The sequence below is a fragment of the Staurois parvus genome, unplaced genomic scaffold, assembly GCF_062004578.1.
Source record: "Staurois parvus isolate SC_StPar_1 unplaced genomic scaffold, SC_StPar_1.0 ptg000829l, whole genome shotgun sequence".
Taxonomy (NCBI): Eukaryota; Metazoa; Chordata; class Amphibia; order Anura; family Ranidae; genus Staurois; species Staurois parvus.
This window is the reverse complement of record NW_028318625.1, coordinates 486,500-511,322: the sequence shown is the minus strand read 5'-3', so window position 1 is coordinate 511,322 and position 24,823 is coordinate 486,500. Positions and strand designations below refer to the sequence as shown.

The window sequence follows — 24,823 nt, the reverse complement described above, 5'->3', positions numbered from 1 at the left end:
CCTCTGTCCTGCACTCATTACCTGTATCAATGGCACCTGTTTGAACTTGTTATCAGTATAAAAGACACCTGTCCACAACCTCAAACAGTCACACTCCAAACTCCACTATGGTGAAGACCAAAGAGCTGTCGAAGGACACCAGAAACAAAATTGTAGACCTGCACCAGGCTGGGAAGACTGAATCTGCAATAGGCAAGCAGCTTGGTGTGAACAAATCAACTGTGGGAGCAATAATTAGAAAATGGCAGACATACAAGACCACTGATAATCCCCCTCGATCTGGGGCTCCATGCAAGATCTCACCCCCTGGGGTCAAAATGATCACAAGAATGGTGAGCAAAAATCGCAGGACCACACGGGGGGACCTAGTGAATGACCTGCAGAGAGCTGGGACCAACGTAACAAAGGCTACCATCAGTAACACACTACACCGCCAGGGACTCAGATCCTGCAGTGCCAGACGTGTCCCCCCTGCTTAAGCCAGTGCATGTCCGGGCGTCTGAAGTTTGCTGGAGAGCATTTGGATGATCCAGCAGAGGATTGGGAGAATGTCATATGGTCAGATGAAACCAAAATAAAACTGTTTGGTAGAAACACAACTCGTTGTGTTTGGAGGAGAGAGAATGCTGAGTTGCATCCAAAGAACACCATACCTACTGTGAAGCATGGGGGTGGCAACATCATGCTTTGGGGCTGTTTCCCCGCAAAGGGACCAGGACGACTGATCCATGTACAAGACAGAATGAATGGGGCCATGTATCGTAAGATTTTGAGTGCAAACCTCCTTCCATCAGCAAGGGCATTGAAGATGAAACGTGGCTGGGTCTTCCAACATGAGAATGATCCCAAACATACCGCCCGGGCAACGAAGGAGTGGCTTCGTAAGAAGCATTTCAAGGTCCTGGAGTGGCCTAGCCAGTCTCCAGATCTCAACCCCATAGAAAAGCTTTGGAGGGAGTTGAAAGTCCGTGTTGCCCAGCGACAGCCCCAAAACATCACTGCTCTAGAGGAGATCTGCATGGAGGAATGGGCCAACTTACCAGCAACAGTGTGTGCCAACCTTGTGAAGACTTACAGGAAACATTTGACCTCTGTCATTGCCAACAAAGGATATATAAGAAATTATTGAGATGAGCTTTTGATATTGACCAAATACTTATTTTCCACCATAATTTGTAAATACATTCTTTCCAAATCAGCCAATGTGATTGTCTGGATTTTTTCTCTCATTTTGTCTCCCATAGTTGAGGTCTACCTATGCTGCCAATTACAGGCCTCTCTCATCTTTTTAAGTGGGAGAACTTGCACAATTGGTGGCTGACTAAATACTTTTTTGCCCCACTGTATACTATGCATATATATTAACTCTGATTTGCAGATTACCTCAACTTCCTCCTTCCCTTGTTCATTTTTTCTTTCCCTTTGATTACATACACTTGAAAACTGGTTTATAATAAAATGGCCATATGTTATATTAACACCTTTCCGTCCAGCCTATAGCAGATTGACAGATGATCATATGATATGCTCTCAGAAGGCGCCACACCAGACACAGCCAAAGACTGATCACTACACCAGCTCATTGTTAGAGTCATGTGATCGCTGTGACCAATTACAGCAGATCACATGAAAATTGTAAACAATGGATGGCTTCCTTTCATGCCATCAGTTGTATACAATTATGTTGCTAGTTGTGATTGGTCACAGTGATCACATGGTGCAGACAGGGCCAATCACTGCCACCTGTATCCTGTGATTAGCCTTGGCCAATCACAGCTAATCACAATAAAAGACACTGAATGAATCAGTTTCATTCAGCAAAAATAGTTGCTTATACCAATGAAATTCATTGGTACAAGCAAGCGTAATGTGATTAAAAAAACTCCTGATCACTTCCACGGAGTAGTACATTGTTATTATAGTAACACTGTATGCTCTGGTCCCAAATCATAAAAAAAGAAAAAATGTAATAAAAAAGAAAATCACTCAGTTATATGTTAGCGCTGTACTGCACTGGTGACAATATGCAATAAAAAAAAGTGAAAAAAATGTTTTTTTTTAAATTTCTTCATTTTCGAAAAATTTGTGACAAAAAATGACAACTTCAAAAAAAAAAAAACTTGCCATGCCTTTTACTAAATACCTTGGACTGTCTACTTTCCAAAAGTGGGTCATTTGGGGGATATTTGTACTGTCCTGGCATTTTTGGGTGTCAAGAAATGAGATTGGCCGTCAGTATACCAGCACTGATCAATTTTCAGATGTACAGTATATATATATATATATATATATATATATATATAACATGGTTTTCTTCAGACTAAATAATATATTTAGGTTATTTTCACCAAAGAAATGTAGCAGAATACATTTTGACCTTAATATATAAATGAAGGTTTATTTACAAAATTTTGTAACAGATACTAAGAAAAATGTGGGGTTTTTTTTCAAAATTGTTTATCTTTTTTTTGTTTATTTAGCAAAAAAACCCAGTGCTGAATAAATAAAACAAATAGCTCCATTTGTGTGAAAAAAAATTATAAAAATGTCATGATCGCACAATTGTTATTCAAAGTGCGACAGTGCAGAAAGCTCAAAATTGACCTGGGCAGGAAGGGGTAAATGTGCCCAGTATTGAAGTAGTTAAAAAACACATATAAGCCTTATTGCAGCAAAAACATTCTTCATGCCGCATATATATCCAGCCACACAGGAAACAATAACAAATGACGTATTTTTATACGTCAAATAAACCCTCAAAACACAAACTGCACTATTATTGTGTGAATGTGTATAAAACAAATAACATGCTGTCACATTAAACTAAATAACAAAAAATATATTAAAATAATATTCTGTAAATACAAAATATTAATGTGGCGCTTTGTAAATAATAATAATATAATAAGCGTATAAAAAGTCCATATATTCCAGTCCTTTTATGACCTTTTATGATCACGCGTTTCGTCACTTCCGGACTTATTCATAGGGAGTGGTTATGCGGTGCGGCATCACACATATATAGTGTGTTCAATTCATTCAATGGACATGATCATTGGTTAGAATAATCCGTCACTCCTACTTGCTATTAACGCCCAGAAACTGGCAGAAGTGTACCGCTCCTGGCGTCTGAACAATAAGCAAATGATGTGTATATAAATTAAGCTGAATATTAAATATAGATGTTTATTCCAACATCGTTGGGCTTATATGACATTAATTACATGCATATTCATTTATTAAATAACCACAAATAACAATGGTGTTCTTGGGGTCATAGGCAGCATTCCTCCTCTTCGAAACACGTTGAGTTGAGTTGATGCCAAAGAGCTCGATTTTGGTCTCATCCGACCACAACACTTTCAACCAGTCCTCCTCTGCATCATTCAGATGTTCAGTAGCAAATTTCAGATGGGAGTGGACATGTGCTTTCTTGAGCAGAGGGACCTTGCGGGCACTGCAGGATTTCAATCCTTGTTGGCGTAGTGTGTTACTAATTGTTTTCTTGGTGACTGAGGTCCCAGCTGCCTGGAGATCATTGACAAGATCCTCACGTGTAGTTCTGGGATGATTCCTCACTGTTCTCATGATCATTGACACTCCACGAAGTGAGATCTTGCATGGTGCACCAGACCTAGGGAAACTTGACAGTTGTTTTGTGTTTCTTCCATTTGTGAATGATTGCACCAACTGTTGTCACCTTCTCTGCAAGCTGCTTGGCGATAGATTTGTAGCCCAGTCAAGCCTGTGTACGTGTATAATCTTATCCCTGACATCCTTGGACAGCTATTTGGTCTTTGTCATGGTGGAGAGTTTGGAATCTGATTGTTTGATTGCTCCTGTGGACAGGTATCTTTTATACAGGTAACAAAATGAGATTACCAGCACTCCCTTTAAGAGACTGCTTCTAATCTCAGCATGCTACCTGTATGAAAGACACCTGGTAGCCATAAATCCTGCTGAATGATAGGGTATCAAATACTTATTTCCCTCATGAACATGCAAATCAGTGCATAGTTTGTTAGACATGCATTTCTTTAGAATTTTTGTTGCTATTCTGTCTCTCAATGTTACAATACACCTACCGTTCAATTTTTAGACTGATCATTTCTTTGTGAGTGGGCAAACAATCAAAATCAGCAGGGGATCAAATACTTATTTCCTTCACTGTAAATACGTACGAAAATTGAATCTGAAAAAATATTTTCTTAATAACCCAAAAGTTCATATGGATAGATTGGCCCCTATAGGAGGATGTTTGGATAGTGGTCTTCACAACAAGTCCACATTCAATCCCCCTAGTGTGGCTAACACTGTTCAACAAATTTTTATTTTTTGCCAGTTTTGGAAACAAAAGGATCCATTTCTTAATGAATTTCACATTCTGAGTTCAAATATAACAATGAAATTTGTCAATTGGCTCTAGTTTTTCTGTAAACGGAAAGTTTTCTACTATAGGCGTAATGACTACATAATGCACAATAATTATATAGATAGATGTCTTTCCACAAATATACAGCAAGTAATATTGACTACATAACAAAGCCTAAATGGCATAATATATTGCATAGGATTACCAAGAAAAATTATAGCCATAAGCTAAGTTGAATCATTTTAATACTTAGGATTCTCACTAGTTTTGTCTTCAGTTTGTGTCGGTTTTGCTTCTCTTGGCTTTTCTCTTGTATTCGAGGAAAGGGCTATCTCTTACAACTGTCCAGCAATAGTCAGCAAGCATTGATGGGCTCCATTTACCTTGATATCTGCTTTCCATAGCTGCAATGTCTTGATGGAAGTACTCTCCGTGTTCATCACTCACTGCTCCACAGTTTGGTGGGAAAAAATCCAGATGCGAATGTAGAAAATGAATTTTTAGAGACATGTTGCAACCCAGATTTCTGTAAGTCTGGATGAGTTTTTCTACCACTTTCTTGTAGTCTGGTGTTTTATTGTTTCCAAGAAAATTTGATGTCACTGATACAAATGCTGTCCAGGCAGCCTTTTCCTTTCCACGCAACAGAGAAAGAAACTCATCATCATGAATAAGTTTACGAATCTGTGGCCCAACAAAGACTCCTTCATTTATTTTTGCAGCACTAAGTGCTGGAAATTTGCTAATCAGGTACTTGAAACCTGCTTTATTCTTGTCCATTGCCTTAACAAAGTTTTTCATTAATCCCAACTTGATGTGTAATGGAGGTAATAAGATCTTATTGCTGTCTACAAGTGCTGGATAGTTAACATTTTTTTCTCCAGGCTGCAATGACTGGCGTAATGGCCAGTCTCTTTTGGCATAGTGCATTTCTCTCGCACGACTGTCCCACTCACAGAGGAAGCAGCAGTACTTAGTATATCCAGCTTGAAGTCCAAGTAGGATAGCAATCACCTTCAGGTCACCACAAATTGACCATTGATGTTCATCATAGTTGATGCACCTTAAAAGCTCTTTCAAGTTTTCATACGTTCCTTTCATTGAAACTGCGTAAGCAACTGGAACTGACGGCAGCTGATTGCCATTATGGAGCAAAACAGCTTTAAGACTCGCCTTTGAAGCATCAATGAACAGCCTCCACTCATCGGGATCATAGCATACGCCGATGGCTGAGATTAAACCATGAACATTGTTACATACAGCAATATCACCTTCCTGGACGAAGAATGGGATCAGATCTTTCTGACGATGACGGTAGAAAGACGTACGAACATCACTTGCTAGGAGATATCACTGTTGTAGTCTTGACCCCAAAAGCTCTGCCTTGTTCTTGGGAAGATCCAGGTCTCTGATAAGATCGCTCAATTCCACTTGTGTAATGAGGTGTGGTTCAGTGGGTGTGGATGGAAGAAAGTCTGGGTCATGTGAGGTTGACGGTTGATGACTACACGCTTCAGGTTCTTCCTCACTTGACTCAACCACGAAGGATTCTGGTGCTTTAGGAATTGGTAGCCCCTCTCCATGAGGAACTGGACGTATTGCCGATGGAATATTTGGATAGTGCACAGATAATGTTTTCTTCTTATTTAGCCCTTTTGTTGGAGGCACCATACAAAAGTAACAATTACTAACATGATCTGTTGGCTCTCTCCAAATCATTGGCACAGCGAAAGGCATAGATGCCTTTTTTCCATTCAACCATTGCTCCAGTGCCGTCCCACAAGAATTGCAGCATATATGTGGTGCCCAGCTCTTGTCCTGGTCTCCTATCTTGCAGCCAAAATACAAGTTGTAGGCTTTCTTAATCATTCCTGTTATCCTCCTTTTTTGTGAGATAAAAGTTATTTCACCGCAGATATAGAAGAAATTATCTGCTTTATTCACACAAGTTCGAGGCATTACTGAGTAGCCTATATAAGCATAAAACGAAATGTAAAGACGCTGTCGAACTACAATCAGCTACAGATACTGCAGCTTTTATGCAGTGAAGTGATGCAATTAAAGGCTAATATTGCATCATCTCAGTATACATGCAATTTTCTATTGGTCACCAGTATCAATTGCGCAATATGCAGCTGAAGTTGCATCATAATTTTGAATGGCTTACGTCATTAGATGGGTGAATATATCATGGAAACTAGAGCCAATCAACATTTTTTGGGTCATTTTCGTTTTCAGCACCCCAAAATTATGTAAGATTAGCTAATTTTATGCCCAAAACTTTTTACCTGTTGAACAGTGTAATCATTGCATAGATGTGTTTAAAAACCTTGTCATCAGGGATTTAGAACATGTCAATCCTAAAAGACATGTTAATGCACCCTACATTTTAGAGGGAATAAAGAATTTAGAGGATATTATTATTATTACAGGTATTTATATAGTGCCGCCAATTTACGCAGCGCTTTACATATATATTGTACATTCACATCAGTCCCTAACCTTCAAGGGGCGTACAATCTACGGTCCCTAACTCACATTCATACATACACATACTAGGGCCAATTTAGACAGGATCCAATTAACCTACCAGCATGTCTTTGGAGTGTGGAGGAAACCGGAGTACCCGGAAGAAACACACGCAGACACAGGGAGAACATGCAAACTCCAGGCAGGAGGTGCCATGGCTGGGATTCGAACCAACGACCCTAGTACTGCCAGGAGGAATGCTAACCATTTAGCCACTGTGATAGGAAGGACATCATAGTCAGACCAGCTGACAAAGGAGGGGGGGTTGTTATTTTGGATAAAATATTATATACACAACAATTAAAAACTATGTTAAATAATGAGAAAGTCTATAGATGTCTCATTAAGGATTCAACATGCAAATATAAGGAGGAACTTAAACAGTTGGTAAAGTGGGGTTATAAGAAACAAGTTTTAAATAAAAAAGAGAAAAAATACCTTGTACAAAGTTGCTGTAGATTACCTGTAATTTACACGGCTAGACCAATAGTGAATGGCATAGGGTCTGTGTCAGCTAGACTAGGTGAATACCTTGATAAGTTTCTGCAAACCAGCGTTATACAAACCAAAGATTACTTAAAAGACACAAAAGACTTATTGAATTTATTAAAAGATATTCAGTGTAATGCTGATAAAGAGATATATATGGTAACAGCGGATGTATCATCATTATATCACTATAGGTCATGATGATGCAATGCTTGCCCTGAATTGGGCGTTAAGTAAAAGGGATGATCTCCCATATATACAAAAAGTATTTTTGGGCAAAGCTTTGGATTTTTGTTTAAAACATATTTTTGGTTTGGCAACAGATTCTATGAGCAATTGAATGGGGTGGCTATGGGAGCCAAATTTGCTCCCACTTCAGCAAATACAGTCAGGTCCATAAATATTGGGACATCAACACAATTCTAACATTTTTGACTCTATACACCACCACAATGGATTTGAAATTAAACGAACAAGATGTGCTTTAACTGCAGACTGTCAGCTTTAATTTGAGGGTATTTACATCCAAATCAGGTGAACTGTGTAGGAATTACAACAGTTTGCATATGTGCCTCCCACTTGTTAAGGGACCAAAAGTAATGGGACAATTGGCTTCTCAGCTGTTCCATGGCCAGGTGTGTGTTATGCCCTCATTATCCCAATTACAATGAGCAGATAAAAGGTCCAGAGTTCATTTCAAGTGTGCTATTTGCATTTGGAATCTGTTGCTGTCAACTCTCAAGATGAGATCCAAAGAGCTGTCACTATCAGTAAAGCAAGCCATCATTAGGCTGAAAAAACAAAACAAACCCATCAGAGAGATAGCAAAAACATTAGGCGTGGCCAAAACAACTGTTTGGAACTTTCTTAAAAAGAAGGAATGCACCAGTGAGCTCAGCAACACCAAAAGACCCGGAAGACCACGGAAAACAACTGTGGTGGATGATCGAAGAATTCTTTCCCTGGTGAAGAAAACACCCTTCACAACAGTTGGCCAGATCAAGAACACTCTCCAGGAGGTAGGTGTATGTGTGTCAAAGTCAACAATTAAGAGAAGACTTCACCAGAGTGAATACAGAGGGTTCACCACAAGATGTAAACCATTGGTGAGCCTCAAAAACAGGAAGGCCAGATTAGAGTTTGCCGAACAACATCTAAAAAAGCCTTCACAGTTCTGGAACAACATCCTATGGACAGATGAGACCAAGATCAACTTGTACCAGAGTGATGGGAAGAGAAGAGTATGGAGAAGGAAAGGAACTGCTCATGATCCTAAGCATACCACCTCATCAGTGAAGCATGGTGGTGGTAGTGTCATGGGGTGGGCATGTATGGCTGCCAATGGAACTGGTTCTCTTGTATTTATTGATGATGTGACTGCTGACAAAAGCAGCAGGATGAATTCTGAAGTGCTTCGGGCAATATTATCTGCTCACATTCAGCCAAATGCTTCAGAACTCATTGGACGCCGCTTCACAGTGCAGATGGACAATGACCCAAAGCATACTGCAAAAGCAACCAAAGAGTTTTTTAAGGGAAAGAAGTGGAATGGTATGCAATGGCCAAGTCAATCACCTGACCTGAATCTGATTGAGCATGCATTTCACTTGCTGAAGACAAAACTGAAGAGAAAATGCCCCAAGAACAAGCAGGAACTGAAGACAGTTGCAGTAGAGGCCTGACAGAGCATCACCAGGGATGAAACCCAGCATCTGGTGATGTCTGTGCATTCCAGACTTCAGGCTGTAATTGACTGCAAAGGATTTGCAACCAAGTATTAAAAAGTGAAAGTTTGATTTATGATTATTATTCTGTCCCATTACTTTTGGTCCCTTAACAAGTGGGAGACACATATGCAAACTGTTGTAATTCCTACACCGTTCACCTGATTTGGATGTAAATACCCTCAAATTAAAGCTGACAGTCTGCAGTTAAAGCACATCTTGTTTGTTTCATTTCAAATCCATTGTGGTGGTGTATAGAGCCAAAAATTTTTGAATTGTGTTGATGTCCCAATATTTATGGACCTGACTGTATATTCATGGCTGAGTGGAAGGACAGATTTGTTTTCCAACACCGTAGACCTGAATTGACCTTCTACAAAAGATTTATAGATGATCTGCTGTTCATCTGGGAAGGATCAGAGGCAGAATTGCATCAATTCATGTTTATATTAAATAACAACAGAAATCATATTAAATTGGAATATCAATAGAGTCGAGAGTCAATTAATTTTTCAGAAGTCACTATAAATAGAAGGGACGATAAATTCAGTACAAAGGTATATTTTAAACCTGATAGAAATAGTTATTTATCTGTCAGAAGTGGACACCATCCCACCTGGTTGCAAAATATATCTAGGGGCCAATATACAAGAATTAGTAAAAATTGTTCAGATGAGTGTGATTATATTTAACAGGCTAAAATCTTTTCAAAAAAGTTTATACAAAAAGGTTACCCCCAAGACTTTCTCAATCAAGTTGAGAGAGAGGTTTTGGGGATACCTAGGGAAAAGTGTTTGATGGAAAAACAAATAACATCATTTGTTCATCATCAATGGAGTTTTTTTATCTGACTACCATTGTCAGTACAAGGAGGTTGAGTCCATCATAAAACAACATTGGCACATATTATGATGGATAAAACATTGGGTCCCACTTTACCTAAATCACCTAGATTCATTTAGAGATTAATTTTGGGGAAAAAATTGTTCGGAAAATTATAGATGCCCCTAAAAGGACCTCTATGTTCCCTCACAAAAAAGGATTTAAAGCATGTGGTAAATGTAAAACATGCCGTACAGTCACGAATAATAATACTAATATCACTTCATTCACTTCTAATACAGTGGGACGGGAGTTTACCATTTCTGAGTTCATCACTTGTGACACTACACATGTGGTGTACGCTTTACAGTGTCCATGTGAGTTAATTTACATAGGACAAACGAAACGTCCTTTAAAAGTACGTATAGCAGAAACATATTAAAAACATTAAAATAGGATTTAAACATCACAATGTATCAGAGCATTTTGCAAGGTACCATCATAAAGACCCTTCTGCATTAAAACATTTTGGGAGTAGACTGGATTCCTCCAAAATGGCAGGGATCAAATAGAGTGAGAGACTTATCACAAAGGGAAACAAAATGGAGTTTTCTTCTCAAATCATTAACACCAGGGGGTTTGAATGTTGAACTAGATATAAATTGCTTCATTAGCGATGCCTGATTTGAGATGATATTTGATAATATATCATTTATATAGGGGACTAATCAAACATTTAAAAAGTTTAAAAAGATTAAAAATAATAATTATATTCAAAATTGATATTTGGTCTGTCTAAATTAGGGGTCAATGATTATTCTGGATTATAGTCTTAATTCATATAGGACATAGATTATTTACAGTATTTTTAATTGATTTTTAATTTTACTTTATACATTAAAATTAGGTTATATGGTATTAATATTTAATTATATAAAATTTAATTTTTAATTTATCATTATTACGATTTATTATTTAATTTCATTTTAGTTTATTTTTTGTTATTTTTGGTTATGTAATAAATTACTATGCATGTAATTATTGTCATAGAAGTCCAACAATGTTGGAATATACATCTATATTTAATATTCAGCTTAATTTATATACACATCATTTGCCCATTGTTAAGACGCAAGGAGCGGTACACTTTCGCCAGTTTCTGAGCGTTAATAGCAAGTAGGAGTGACGGATTATTCTAACCAATGATCATGTCCATTGAATTAATTGAACACACTATATATGTGTGATGCTGCACTGCATAACCACTCCCTATGAATAAGTCCGGAAGTGACGAAACGCGTCAGGGATTGGTTAAGCGGCAAACAGAAGTGATGAACATCTGAACCGGAAGTGACGTAGGACCGGAAGTAAGAGCAAGGACCAGCAGTGGTGAGAGCATTGTGCGGTCTTCTCTCTCTGATATACCAACATATATACATCTTTGGGCTTTATTTATTAAAATTTCTTGTAAGTAGCATTCTTGGGCAGAGAATAAAAGGTTTTAAGTGATACTGCACCATGTCGGGTCTCTACTTTTTATTTTCTATGTGATGTTTGTGGGAAGCATCCATCAGAGCTACTATTATACTGGAGAATCTGAGCCATCTTTGGAGGAACTCGTGTTGTGTCCTGAGAGAGAATCTTTCCCTTGGAGAAATATTTATTCAAATGCGCAAATGCCAACCATGAGAATGGAAGGCAATTATTTCTGGTGAGTGCACACCTGAAAGGGGAGCACGGCACAATTGAAGATTATTTCTTGAATTTTCACGTGGTGATTTTTGAAATTTGATTATGAAGTAATTTTACGTGGTGATCATAAAAGGATTGGAATATATGGACTTTTTATGTGTTTATTATATTATTATTATTTACAAAGCGCTGCATTAATATTTTGTATTTACAGAATATTATTTTAATATATTTTTTGTTATTTAGTTTAATGTGACAGCATGTTATTTGTTTTATACACATTCACACAATAATAGTGCAGTTTGTGTTTTGAGGGTTTATTTGACGTATAAAAATAAAAATAATTATTTTTATATACAGGAAACAATGTCCTTTTAAAAGTTTTACATGATATTTCATCACAGAAACTTCAATTTGGTGTTGGAGATATTTGGATCTGGATTTGATTAAGGCTTAAGTTATAAGATAAATGAATCTAATCAAGTCAGAAATACAGATATACGTACATTGTGACTGAGTGTCTTTGGATCTGAAGTTAAAGACAAAATTGAATTGTGAGAAAAAACGTGAATCTTTAAGTATTAATAAACAACAAGTTGCCACATGGCTATATAAGAAATAAGTCACAAGATCAAGTAATGTACAAATAATGGACTTACAGATAAATCTAGTGAATTGTAGATTTTCTGTACACATGCATAAAGATATGATTAATTATTAATTGTCCTGTGAATGAACACACAAGTACAAAAAACTTGCATATAAAGCGCACAAATGATTGCAAGGTTTAGAACAGCAATGGGCAAACTACGGCCCGGCGGACCTTTTAATCCGGCCCGTGGAGCTAGGCTCCCGCTAGGCTCCTCTCACAGTCCGCCCTGAAGACCAGTGTAGCATGAAAATCTGTCTCCTATGAGGATCTGTCCCCCTCGACGTATCTGCGCATGTGCCAGAGATCGCCGATCGGCTGCTAATGCCTGAAACTGGCACATGCGCAGATACGTCGAGGGGGACAGATCCTGATAGGAGACAGATTTTCATGCTACACCGGAACGGCGCGGGAACACGGCGAGAGGAACGCGCGGAGCAAAGGTAAGTGAATTGACACAGGGGGGACTTGGGGACTTAATATGGGGGATGAATTAATATGGGGAATGAATTACTATAGGGGGGATGAATTACTATAGGGGGGGTGAATTACTATAGAGGGGATGAACTACTATGGGGGATGAATTACTATGGGGGATGAATTACTATATGGGGGATGAATTACTATGGGGGATGAATTACTATGGGGGATGAATTACTATGGGGGATGAATTACTATATGGGGGATGAATTACTATGGGGGATGAATTACTATGGGGGATGAATTACTATATGGGGGATGAATTACTATATGGGGGATGAATTACTATAGAGGGGATGAATTACTATATGGGGGATGAATTACTATATGGGGGATGAATTACTATGGGGGATGAATTACTATATGGGGGATGAATTACTATAGGGGGGATGAATTACTATGGGGGATGAATTACTATAGAGGGGATGAATTACTATATGGGGGATGAATTACTATATGGGGGATGAATTACTATGGGGGATGAATTACTATGGGGGATGAATTACTATAGAGGGGATGAATTACTATATGGGGGATGAATTACTATATGGGGGATGAATTACTATGGGGGATGAATTACTATGGGGGATGAATTACTATATGGGGGATGAATTACTATATGGGGGATGAATTACTATATGGGGGATTAATTACTATGCTTACTATGGGGGAATATTACTATACTTACTATGGATGACACATACACATCATTCATCTACTCTTGGTCTGGCCCAATATATGAACCCATTGCGGCCCTCAAGTCAAAAAGTTTGCCCACCCCTGGTTTAGAACTACAGTGGTATATTTACACATGCTATGATTGTGTGTATATTGGATGTAAATCTGAAGGTATCCCTTAGGCATGGGAACTGAGTGAGGAACATAGTAAGTATGTAGCTATATGGACAAACACTTGTTTGTGAAAAGTAGTGGACTCAAAATGGCAGAATCACCACAACTAATTTGTTTGAAAATGGAAACAAAGTGATAAAGTTCCTAGGAGCAAATAGCAGCAGCAGGGACTGTGCTAAGGCTCTGGATTTGGAGAAGACATATTGCACAAGTTACTCACGGGTCTCCAGAGCATCACAATGTAGAATATAGCACCCCAAGGTCACATTTTAGGGTATCTTTTCTACAAACATGGGTTTACTCACAGAGTGTGTCTTCAGAGACTGGGTGACACCAAAGTCTATACCATGGCACTGAACCTGGAGAGCACCCTGTGGCTAACAGCACACTAAAGTCTGGAAAGCTCAAAGCAGAGGCCTGTGCTAGCAGGTCACATTCCAGGATAGCCCCACAATATTTTGGTCCATTGGGGTCCAGGTATGGCCTGCAAAGCTGTTGCTGAGGATACACCACTCCAGATAGCTGAGTGAAAAGACTAGCTCAAGGAGTTTATATGAGAGCTTGAAGTTAACATAGAAAAACATCCATGGTGTAATAAAGATCTTGATAAAAGAGAGAAATAACAATAAAAAATATAACTAATGCAGGGCTGAAGAAAAGGTGTCTAACCAAAAGCTAACAAAAGTCTGAGGTTGAAGGTGGGGATATATGGGGGGCTGGCTTAATGTTTTGCCACTGACCACACCTCCTAAAAGCAGCAGTATAACCCACATTTTCAAGAATTACCACTGTCCCATGGCCCTCAATGGACAATAAAGAGAATAATTATCTAATTGCTATGGGTCCTAGGGGTTACTGTGTTGTGCAATTTAATTTTGCTCTTTGATCTCTCTAATGAATTAAGAATCTATATCTATAAATCAATTCTATACTCACAGAACGTTTTTGTTATGGTCTTAATTTAAAGTATTATTATGTTTAACCAATTAATAGTATATGCAGCAATTGATGTTAAATAGTAAAAAACACAATTCACTTACCTATTATAAATAAAAAAAATGCAGCGCAGTACTATAAATACAAATACAGTGCTAAATAAATCCAACGTGCATATGTGAATAGTGAAAACAGAAAATTGTGCTTTGTTACAGTAATATGTGCTACATCAAAATAAATATCAACACATATACATGAATATCCATAAAACTGCATATACCAGTGCTAAATGAATAGTGTATGCAAATATCAAATGAACCATACAAAATAGTGAACTGTCCCTTTAACACTCTAATATCTTCACATGTGCTTGTGTGGTATATCTCCTGTGCATCGTGTTCCAAATATACCATCAACAAGTGTGCCAATATTGTACCAAATATGTGTACACAAATATAGTACACAAACAAAACAGGGATAAATCACCTTTATGTTGGAGGGAATGTGGGGAACAGGGCACAGTGGGTCATATTTGGTGGGAGTGTTATAAAATCCAAAAATATTGGGAAGAAATAATCCACAAGATACAAGAAATAACTGGGATAACAATACCAAATGAACCAGGGATATGTCTTGGACATATACATGGAACAGAGCTAACGGTTGAAAAATACAAAAAGTCTGGGTTATTGCAATATATTCATGCAGCAAAAAGTTTGATTCCTAAATTTTGGAGGGAACAAGAAGTACCAAAAACAACGGACTGGATAAGAAAGGTAGATCAGATATATAGAATTGAGGAACTATACCATATAGATGAGGATAAAATGGAGGGGTTTCGTGAAAAATGGAAAAAATGGGAGGCGTTTAAGAAGGTTAAATTATTGAAAGCATATAGGAAACAGGAATGGAAGAAAACCCTAGGATTGCAAAAGAGAGGGGGGTGATGCTGAGGGGAGGGTGGGAGAGGGGTGGGAAGGGGAGGTATGGATTGGGATAGGGTGGGGAGAAGGGGGGAGTTTTGTATTTTTGTATTCTGGGTGAAAATAGTTGATTAATAGATGTTGTTTTTATAGATGGAATAGATGAAATGTAAAACTTAATAAAATAATAATAAAAAAAAACAAGTGTCCCAATATTATGGTCTCAAAATGCTGGGGAACCGTCCCTTTAAATCTGCTGTGCTCCAAGTGGGTCTGTGTGATCACACTACTGCATACACATATACAGTGCTACTGTGTCACCCCTTAGTGCTTATCCACCTCTGACACACTATTGCGCTCACCTTCAGGTTTGACCGGTATTCTCAGGTCAAACTACGTCTTTCCATATAACCTGGGTGTATTGGTACATAAATCTCACCACTGTCAGCACTTAAAATCTCCAAAACACTATACCATATATTATTGGAAGGTGAATTCCATCATCCTTTTTGTCATTTAAATCTGTTACACAGAAAGTTACAAGATGTATTTGAGCTTGACTGTCAAATGCTCCTGATCCAGGGGGTTCAAATCTTTTAAAATCAGAGCGGTTTATACTAAAGACTAATTTTTCATTAATCGTAATCCAGGAGATTTTGTGTATAACTAACGCAATGTTGACCACAGGTGATGTCCACGCTTGAGCCACAGTGATCTTGGCCGCTTCCTTCAGTTGAATTTGGTAGGGACTTTATGGCTTCTATTATGGATGTCACTTCATTCTCGGCATCTGTTCCATCACAATGTGCTAAACAAGTGGCCCCAATCCCTGTATGCCTGAGCACTATAATGTGACATGTAATGGCATCTTCTGACCCAACAACAGATATTGAGCTGTCACTTGGAGTAGTAGCAGCCAGTTCCCTTTGATGAATGTACAAACAACCTTTAGGTCCAAATATCTGTAATGGTTGACTGGTTAACAATTAATCTGCCCATGCATCTGTATAATCCGGGAAATAGGCTGGCTGACATCGAGCCTCTGACTCCCAATTAAAACCGGTTGCCGGTTTTGTATTTATAGTACTGCGCTGCATTTTTTAGATTTATAGTTTACATGTGGGAACACAGTACATGCATGCTAGCTGCAATACTTGTTTCATAGGAGGTCCTTTGTGCTGAGGGTCTTTCATATACATTTTGGCACTTACCTATTAGTTCTTTATTTCTAACGTCTAAGGCCATGTTCCGTAAAGCAGTAGCAACAGCACACACCACTCTGTCATTGTCTATTCGAAGGAGCTCCACCAAAATTGGCAGTCCTTTTTCTTTCCGGACAGCAGCACGAATATATATAGACCACTGAAAAAGGCAATTTAAAAGGTAACTGGTTCATGCATATGATAATTATTATCTTTATACACATAACGTCAAAATAATTTGCAGCCAAGTAAAGAATTTATTTGAATAGTACAGTTACAGTACAGTTACCCAGTAAAGTTATGTTAATAATCTTGCTTTGACAGATAAAGTGTAATTGAAAGTTTGAAATGTGTAACTTTCCTAAAAACAATCTACTTCAAACTCCCTTAAATGTTAATCATATGAAAAGGAGATGGCTTTTAGTTACATAATCTCTACTAAAGGGAGGATGGTAATAATCTCTTTCAACATGGATCACATGACCAAATAATCATTTTACACTTTTCTCTTCTCTTTATGTATCCATCAGCAAGGTTTTGGTTAATATCTAAGTACAGGTCTACTTCAAGTAAAAGTATAAATCAGGTTACTGTATTTTTTTTCTTACAGCGGACATTTACCTATAACAGCTTGATAAAAAAAAAATGTTCTTTAGCAAGGAACATACATTCCACATTAATAATGATGCTATCAAAATTAGTGTGTGCTGTACATTGCCTTGACAATTGCTCCTACTTTTCTTGCTTGAGGCTGCCATTTTGCTGAAGACCAAAGCCCCTGAGCAGCAGTAAATCTTTAGGCTGTCAACAGATCAGTCTTTAGTGGCTCTGATTTCGGCACAATGCCAACAAATAGAGAGAAACTGAGCTTGTGCAGAGCAGGGTGAGACAATGTGTTACTGGATTACAAACAGCATGGACACTTATTTTTAATGTTTTACATAGCTATACAGCTATACTTGCAAAAGGTGCCAGCCCAAAGTGATTTGGTAGGATTTCATTTTCTGAATAAACTTGCACTTTCAGTAAGTATAATGTGTTATGAAAAACAAGTATGACAGTAGGAAAATGTTGGCATTAAGCTGGTCAAAGATCCAAAACAAAATATTACACTTAAGCAGTGATCTTCATTTTACTGGAAAAACACAGTTGGGGACTTAATCAAACCACACAATTCATCTAAATCCAAAAACATTTTTGCATATACCTCAATACATAGTGGTTTGTTTGATACTGCCAACGAAGAAGGTCTCAGTGTTGGAATGTGAACCCTCACAAGCTCTAATCACTTTCCTCATCTAATTTATCAAGCTGCTGCTACTAATAGTGCTAACAAACGCTCCTGTGGGAGGGTGGATGAAAGGTGTGATGTTCCTGTTTATTTTTCTAGCTACTGTATGAATGAAGGTCACAAGATTTTGTACTTTTTATTTATAGACAAAACATTTAAACTGGTTGTCATGCCCAGGAAAATATCAGAGCTGCAAGGAGAAAAATGACTGATGTTTTATCAGACACAGTAGTCAGGAAAAAAGGAAGCAATGTCATCAATGCTACTTTTATCTTTAGGCATGATAGGAGAGGAAAGCTGTGAGGAAGATTTTAAAGTTAACTAGCAACTTCTGTAAAACTTATGAACAATTAGTCAGTATGCATGACTGATCAGTGAAATATTGTGTCCATACAGAGTGTCTGGAAACTAAAGCTGGCCATGTACTGTTAGATGTATTTCATTAAGCCTAGGGGCTAAACAACAGACATCTTACAGATTCCTCCATCCGCACTATACAGTGTAAATAGAGAAATCCCCCTGCTGGGCTTTTGTATTCTGACATTGGCAGTTGCCAGAATACCAGAACAGTAGCTGCATCTGATTAAATGTAGCTGCAGTTTAGCTAAAAATCTTCCAGCAGGCACCCTCAACAAAAGGTGATTGAATGATCAAGGCTAGCAGGACCACCCACTAAGAAGATTTCATCAGGAACTGGACAAAATTCACTCAGTGTAAGGCCAGGTTTCACAGGGGGAAAAATATTCCTAATGTGTAAGAAAGAGGAACAAAAACTGCGAAAACAAAGTTAAAGCAGCTGGTCTGAATTGGACAAATCCCAGACTGAGCAGGGAGCACATGATTCAACATATCCTGTACCCAGGAAATAGACAGAACCCTTGGCAGCAGCAATTTTGACTACTGAGCTCTTTGTATGATAAATCAGACCTGAACTAGGAAAAGAGGCAGAATACTCAGGGTTTGCTTCAGTGATAGACACAAATCATAGAAATCATGGCTGGTGGCAAAACTCAGAAATGGCAGCTCCAGATGTCACTGCTACACCTAACATCCAGTAGAGCAGCTCATCTAGCAAGGGTGGTGAGGAAAATGCAGGAAGGTCCAGACAGTTGGTGGTAATTGGGAATTCTATATTCAGGAGAATCGATTGGATAATTAGTTGCCTCAACCAAATTATTTGCCGTCTCCCTGGTGCCAGGCTTTGGCACGTGGTGGTTGGGGTAAACAAAATACTGAGAGAGGCAGGGTATGATCAGCTCTCTTAGTTTATGTTGGGACCAATCACAGAATAAGAGGATGAAGGATCCTTATATATTAATTTAACAAACTAGTTGCAAGCTAATGGGAAGGACCCCAATGTTACATTCTCTGGAATTTTGGTGGAGATATTCACAACACAGGAAAAGCAGCGGGAGCTTAGAGAACTGAATTCATGGTTATCTATAGCACTGGGCTGATTTTTCATTGGTGTACAATCTATGTGCTAAAGATAGTTTGCACTTAAATAGAAGGGAGTCTATTGTGCTAGGGGAAAGATATATAAGAAGGCTGGGAGAGTACGTAAACTAGGATTCAGAAGGATAAAAATATTAGAATATCCTTTTCATATTACTTTCTTGTGTTCCCAAAATCTCACTTCTTTACCCCTCTGCTCCACCCCAAAACTTGTACATCTCACCCTCACTGCTACCATCTCCCCACTACTGCTCTCATTACCTCCTGCTGATACTTCATTCTCCTGCTGACCCAAACACCAGGCCTGGAAGGCATGTGAGCTTGTGTACATCCCGCTCCCATGTTACTTTCCTCACACTTCTTCTTCTCCTAACTTCTGGGGATATTTCCCTAAACCCTGGTCCTTCACCACCTCACTCACCCACTAGGAACCCTCCTACCCCCACGAACCGCCACAACCCCCTCAACCTTATACCTGTCCCCCTCCTCCCCGCATCCATCCCTCCACTCTCAGTTGCACTCCTGAATGCCCGATCGGTTTGCAACAAGCTCACCGCCATCCATGACCTCATTATCTCCCACTCCCTCAACCTCCTAGCGGTCACCGAAACCTGGATCCAAGCCACTGACTCCGCCTCCCCTGCGGCACTCTCCTATGGAGGTCTCGTCTGGTCCCATTCACCCAGACCGAACGGCTGTAGAGGTGGTGGGGTCGGTGTGCTCTTGTCACCGCTGACCACCTTCCAGGTCCTCCCAAACCCCCCCACTCTATCCTTCTCCTCCTTCGAGGCCCACTGCATCTGACTCTTCTCTCCCACCCCTCTGAGGATTGCAGTAATCTATCGGCCTCCTGGATCCATATCCCGCTTCCTTGACGACTTTTCCGCCTGGCTGCCCTTCTTCCTCTCCTCTGAGCTATCCACCATCATACTTGGAGACTTTAATATCCCTATCAATGTCAACAATCCGGCTACATCCCAACTCCTCCACTTAACCTCTTCTTTTGCACTCACACAGTGCACACAGTCCTCCACCCACACCAATGGGAACACCCTGGACCTCGTTTTCTCCCATCTCTGCACCCTCCCCAACCTCACAAACACCCCTTTCCCTCTCTCTGACCACAACCTCATTACGTTCTCCGTGTCCCCGTCCTATAGCGCCTCCTCCCCCAAACGTCAAACCATCACCAGCCGTAACCTCCGCAACCTGAACCCAGCCCCTCTCCATTCTGCAGCTGACCATCTGTACGACAGTATCCTTCCACTGTCATGCCCTGACCTGGCCATTACTGCGTACAACGACTCACTGTCAGCTGCCTTAGACTCCTTAGCACCCCTAACCACACGTAGCATTAGATCCCGACCACTTCAACCCTGGCAGAACGACCACACTAAAAATCTTAAATGACGCAGTCGAGCGCTGGAGCGATTATGGAGCAAAACCAGATCGCCTCGAGCATTCTCCCTCTACAAATCTTCCTTACACCTACACCTCCTCCCTCCATGCCGCCAAACAAGCCTACTTCGTAACCCTTACCAAACCCTCTCCACCTGTCCTCACTGGCTCTTCTCCACTTTCAACTCCCTACTCTCTCCCCCCCTTCCCCTCCCAGTACCTCACTCACCACCCACGAGATTGCCAATCACTTCCAAATAAGATCGATGCAATCCGTAAGGACATCGCCAATGCTCAACCTACCTCCCCACCTAGCCTCCACCTGTCCTCACTGGCTCTTCTCCACTTTCAACTCCCTACTCTCTCCCCCCCTTCCCCTCCCAGTACCTCACTCACCACCCACGAGATTGCCAATCACTTCCAAATAAGATCGATGCAATCCGTAAGGACATCGCCAATGCTCAACCTACCTCCCCACCTAGCCTCCCTCCCACCATAACCCCACCAACTCTCCCCTCCTCTGACCTCGCAACCGCCCTACCCCCCACCACACCTAACGTCCCGCACACTATAACCTCCCCAACATTCCACTCCTTCAGCCTTGCTACCACTGAGGAGGTCACTAAGGTCTTCTCAGAAGCCCGCCTCACCACTTAGCTAAGTAGCTAATGGCCACTATTCAGTCCTCTTACTCCTCGACCTTTCCGCGGCCTTCGACACAGTCGACCACCCCCTCCTCCTTAACAAACTACACTCCCTCGGCATCAGAGACTCCGCTCTCTCCTGGCTCTCCTCCTATCTATCTCAACGCTCCTTCAGCGTTACCTATAACGCTACCACCTCCCCGTCTCTCCCCCTCTCTGTTGGGGTCCCCCAAGGCTCTGTCCTCGGGCCCCTTCTCTTTTCCATCTACACCTCCTCCCTCGGCAAACTGATACACTCCCATGGCTTCAACTATCACTTCTATGCCGATGACATGCAAATTTACTCCTCCACCCCTCGCCTTACCCCTTCAGTCTCCGCCCGTATCACCAGCCTACTGAACGACATATCAGACTGGATGTCGCTCCATTTCCTCAAATTGAACCTTTCCAAAACCGAGCTCCTGATTTTCCCCCCAGCCCGTGCCCGCCCCCCCACCCTCTCCATCCCGACCAACAACGCCACCATCAGTCCCACCCCACAAGCCAAAGTCCTAGGTGTCACTCTAGACTCAAACCTGTCCTTCCAACCCCATGTCCAATTGTTGGCAAACTCATGCAGGCTCCACCTCCGCAACATCTCCAAAATACGTTCGTTCCTAACCCCTCATTCACTCCCTTATTATCTCACGTCTGGACTACTGCAACTCCCTTCTCCTACCTCATCGCAGACTATCCCCGCTTCAGTCTATCCTGAACTCAGCGGCCAGACTCATCCACCTTACCAACCGCTCCGCTTCTGCCACCCCCCTCTGTCATTCCCTCCACTGGCTCCCGATTGCCCAACGCATTAAATTCAAACTAATAACACAGACATACAAAGCCATTCATAACGCTGCCCCAAACGACCTGATACCCAAATACCACCCAACCCGTAATCTTCGCTCCTCACAAGACCTCCTACTTTCTAGCTCCCTGGTCTCCACCTCCCACGCCCGACTGCAGGACTTCTCCAGGACTTCCCCCATCCTCTGGAACTCACTACCCCAATCCATCAGACTGTCACCTACCCTCCTCACCTTTAGGCGCACCCTGAAAACCCATCTCTTCAGGGAAGCCTACCCCGCCCTCACCTAACAGCCGATCTCCTCCACTCCTCCTACCACTCCATCCCCCACAGCCACTTCCTCCTGTGCCACTATCCCCTCCCTCTTAGATTGTAAGCTCGAAAGAGCAGGGCCCTTGAACCCCTCGTGTTTTGTTTTGTTACTGTATTGTCTCATGTTCTGTCCCCCACTAAAATGTACAGCGCTGAGCAAACCTTTTAACGCTATATAAATACAGTATAATAATAATAATGGAGCAGACACTAATGCAGGATGGAATTGGAAAAGATGGGGGAGGACTATGGTAGGTGATAAGGAGATTCCCAAATTGCAAACAAATATTGGCAAGCGAAGTACTATTGGTGCTTCAAAAAAAGATGGAAAACACAACTCCAAACTGCAACAGTTTACTAAAATGATTGCTCACTAATGCCAGAAGTCTGCCAAGCAAAATAGGAGAGTTGGAAGCTTTGGTGAATTAAGAGAACTATGATTTATTTGGCAGTGCTGAATCTTGGCTTCATACTTTACATGATTGGGCTATTATTATTCTTGTCCAAAGATGGAGAGGCAGGTGGTGAAACAAAAGGTGGTGATGTAAGAAGGGATCTCAAAGTGAGTGTGAAAGAGGACCTAGCTGATGGACAGAGTAACGGTGCTGAGGCAGTGGAGTTGTGTATGGATGTGTGCACTGCAAACCCATACAGTAGATTTGAAAAGGTATTTTTAAAAATATTTTTCATATATTTTGTAATATATAAAAAACACATTTAAGCATACAGTATATATATATATATATATATATATATATATATATGTATATATATATATAAAATTTATTTATTTTTTTAAACATATTGTAGCCAAAATTGTAGTATTTCAAATATATGTCAATATATTTGGGAAGAATATTTTTAAATATATTTAAAATATATTTTTCTTCCATGTGGGAAGGTACTTATCGACTTATCGATGTTTGTTACAGACTCCCAGTATTCATGAGGAGGTACAGATCGGTCAGTTTAATGTCTATAGTTGGGAAGATATTTGAGAGTGTCATAAAAGACCACAAAGAAGAGCTTTTGCTAGTAAACAATATTATACACAATAGTCAGCATGGATTCACGAAAGACTTAAGTTGTAAAACAAATCTGCTTTCTTCTTTCTTGCTGATCCAGGGAATACTGATTGCCTTGAGGGATCATGAAGGATTTTTTTCCCCACTGGAAAGAATTGGACATGCTTTATATATTTTTGGCTTTCCTCTGGATCAACTGTGGGTATAGTTTTTTTTCTTGGTTGAAATAGATGAACTTGTGTCTTTTTTCAACTATTTTGCTACAATATGTAACTAAAACTCTTACCTTCCAGCTTCCTGCAGCTAAGTTCTGTAATGCTCCAGCTGCACCTTCCAGAGTGTCTGGATTTGAGCATTCAGAAAGAAGTGTGAGGTAGGGTTTAACTATTGATGGATGCCATAGCATCTGGATTCCTTTTGGCGGGTCTACACAATCAGGAAAAGGTCCAACCCCATCCCACTGTAAAAGAAGAACATAAATATGTCTATTATTTCATAAGAGTAAGTGAATGTTAACAATCAATATAGTTAGAGAAAATAAAAAATGTAGAATTCTTAAATTTTTAATTATGCTATATATAGTGGATAGCCTTTTACTTAGTGTCATTAAACCCAAAACAATTTTTAGTCTCCAGTATATCATATATCTCTTTAAAATTGTGCACTATACATGTATGCGGAAGCTTGTCATCAGCAACCTGTTACAGTCTTGTAAATATCTGGTTGATGCTGCCATTATCATGCATGTCCCCATTGTGTGTGGCAATCCTAGGCCAGCCGGTTTTCCAACTCCTCCGTTGCCACACTGCTCCATCTCCACCTCATTTCTTCTATTGAAGCTGCCCCATGTGACTCTTTTTGTCACTTGTGGGGCAGCTTAAAGTGTCTGTGCAACGTCAGCTTTCACCCTCCCCTCTCCCATCTCTCAGCTGCTACGCAACATACTTTGTGATTTGCCTCACAAGCTTCCAGAATAGAATGGAATGTAATGGGGGTTGACCAGCAGACAAGAGTAATCCTCCATGGATCCACCGCACAATTGACATGGACTGTTTTTTTAATCATTAAGACTAGAACATTCAAAAGCAGTCTAATTGAGGGGTGGGCAACACAACAAACAATGCAAACAGCCTCAGAGAAACAAATGGGTCAAAATAGCTTGATACTGCCATCAAAGGAGGCCT

At 40.1% G+C, this 24,823-nt stretch overlaps 1 protein-coding gene and 1 pseudogene across 4 annotated transcripts in view; both read right to left on the bottom strand.

Annotated features, from left to right (window-relative positions):
* Positions 1 to 24,823, bottom strand: part of CTNND2 (catenin delta 2) — a 529,941-nt gene that overhangs the window by 121,782 nt on the left and 383,336 nt on the right. For all 4 annotated transcript variants that reach the window (XM_089655247.1, XM_089655250.1, XM_089655248.1 and 1 more), the window contains exons 16-17: positions 23,926 to 24,099; positions 16,680 to 16,830 (exon numbers count right to left, since the gene is read on the bottom strand). In XM_089655247.1, coding sequence (XP_089511373.1) covers positions 16,680 to 16,830; positions 23,926 to 24,099 — 325 coding nt within the window. The remainder of the gene's footprint in view (positions 1 to 16,679; positions 16,831 to 23,925; positions 24,100 to 24,823) is intronic.
* Positions 15,920 to 16,540, bottom strand: LOC149443813 (protein N-terminal asparagine amidohydrolase-like; annotated as a pseudogene).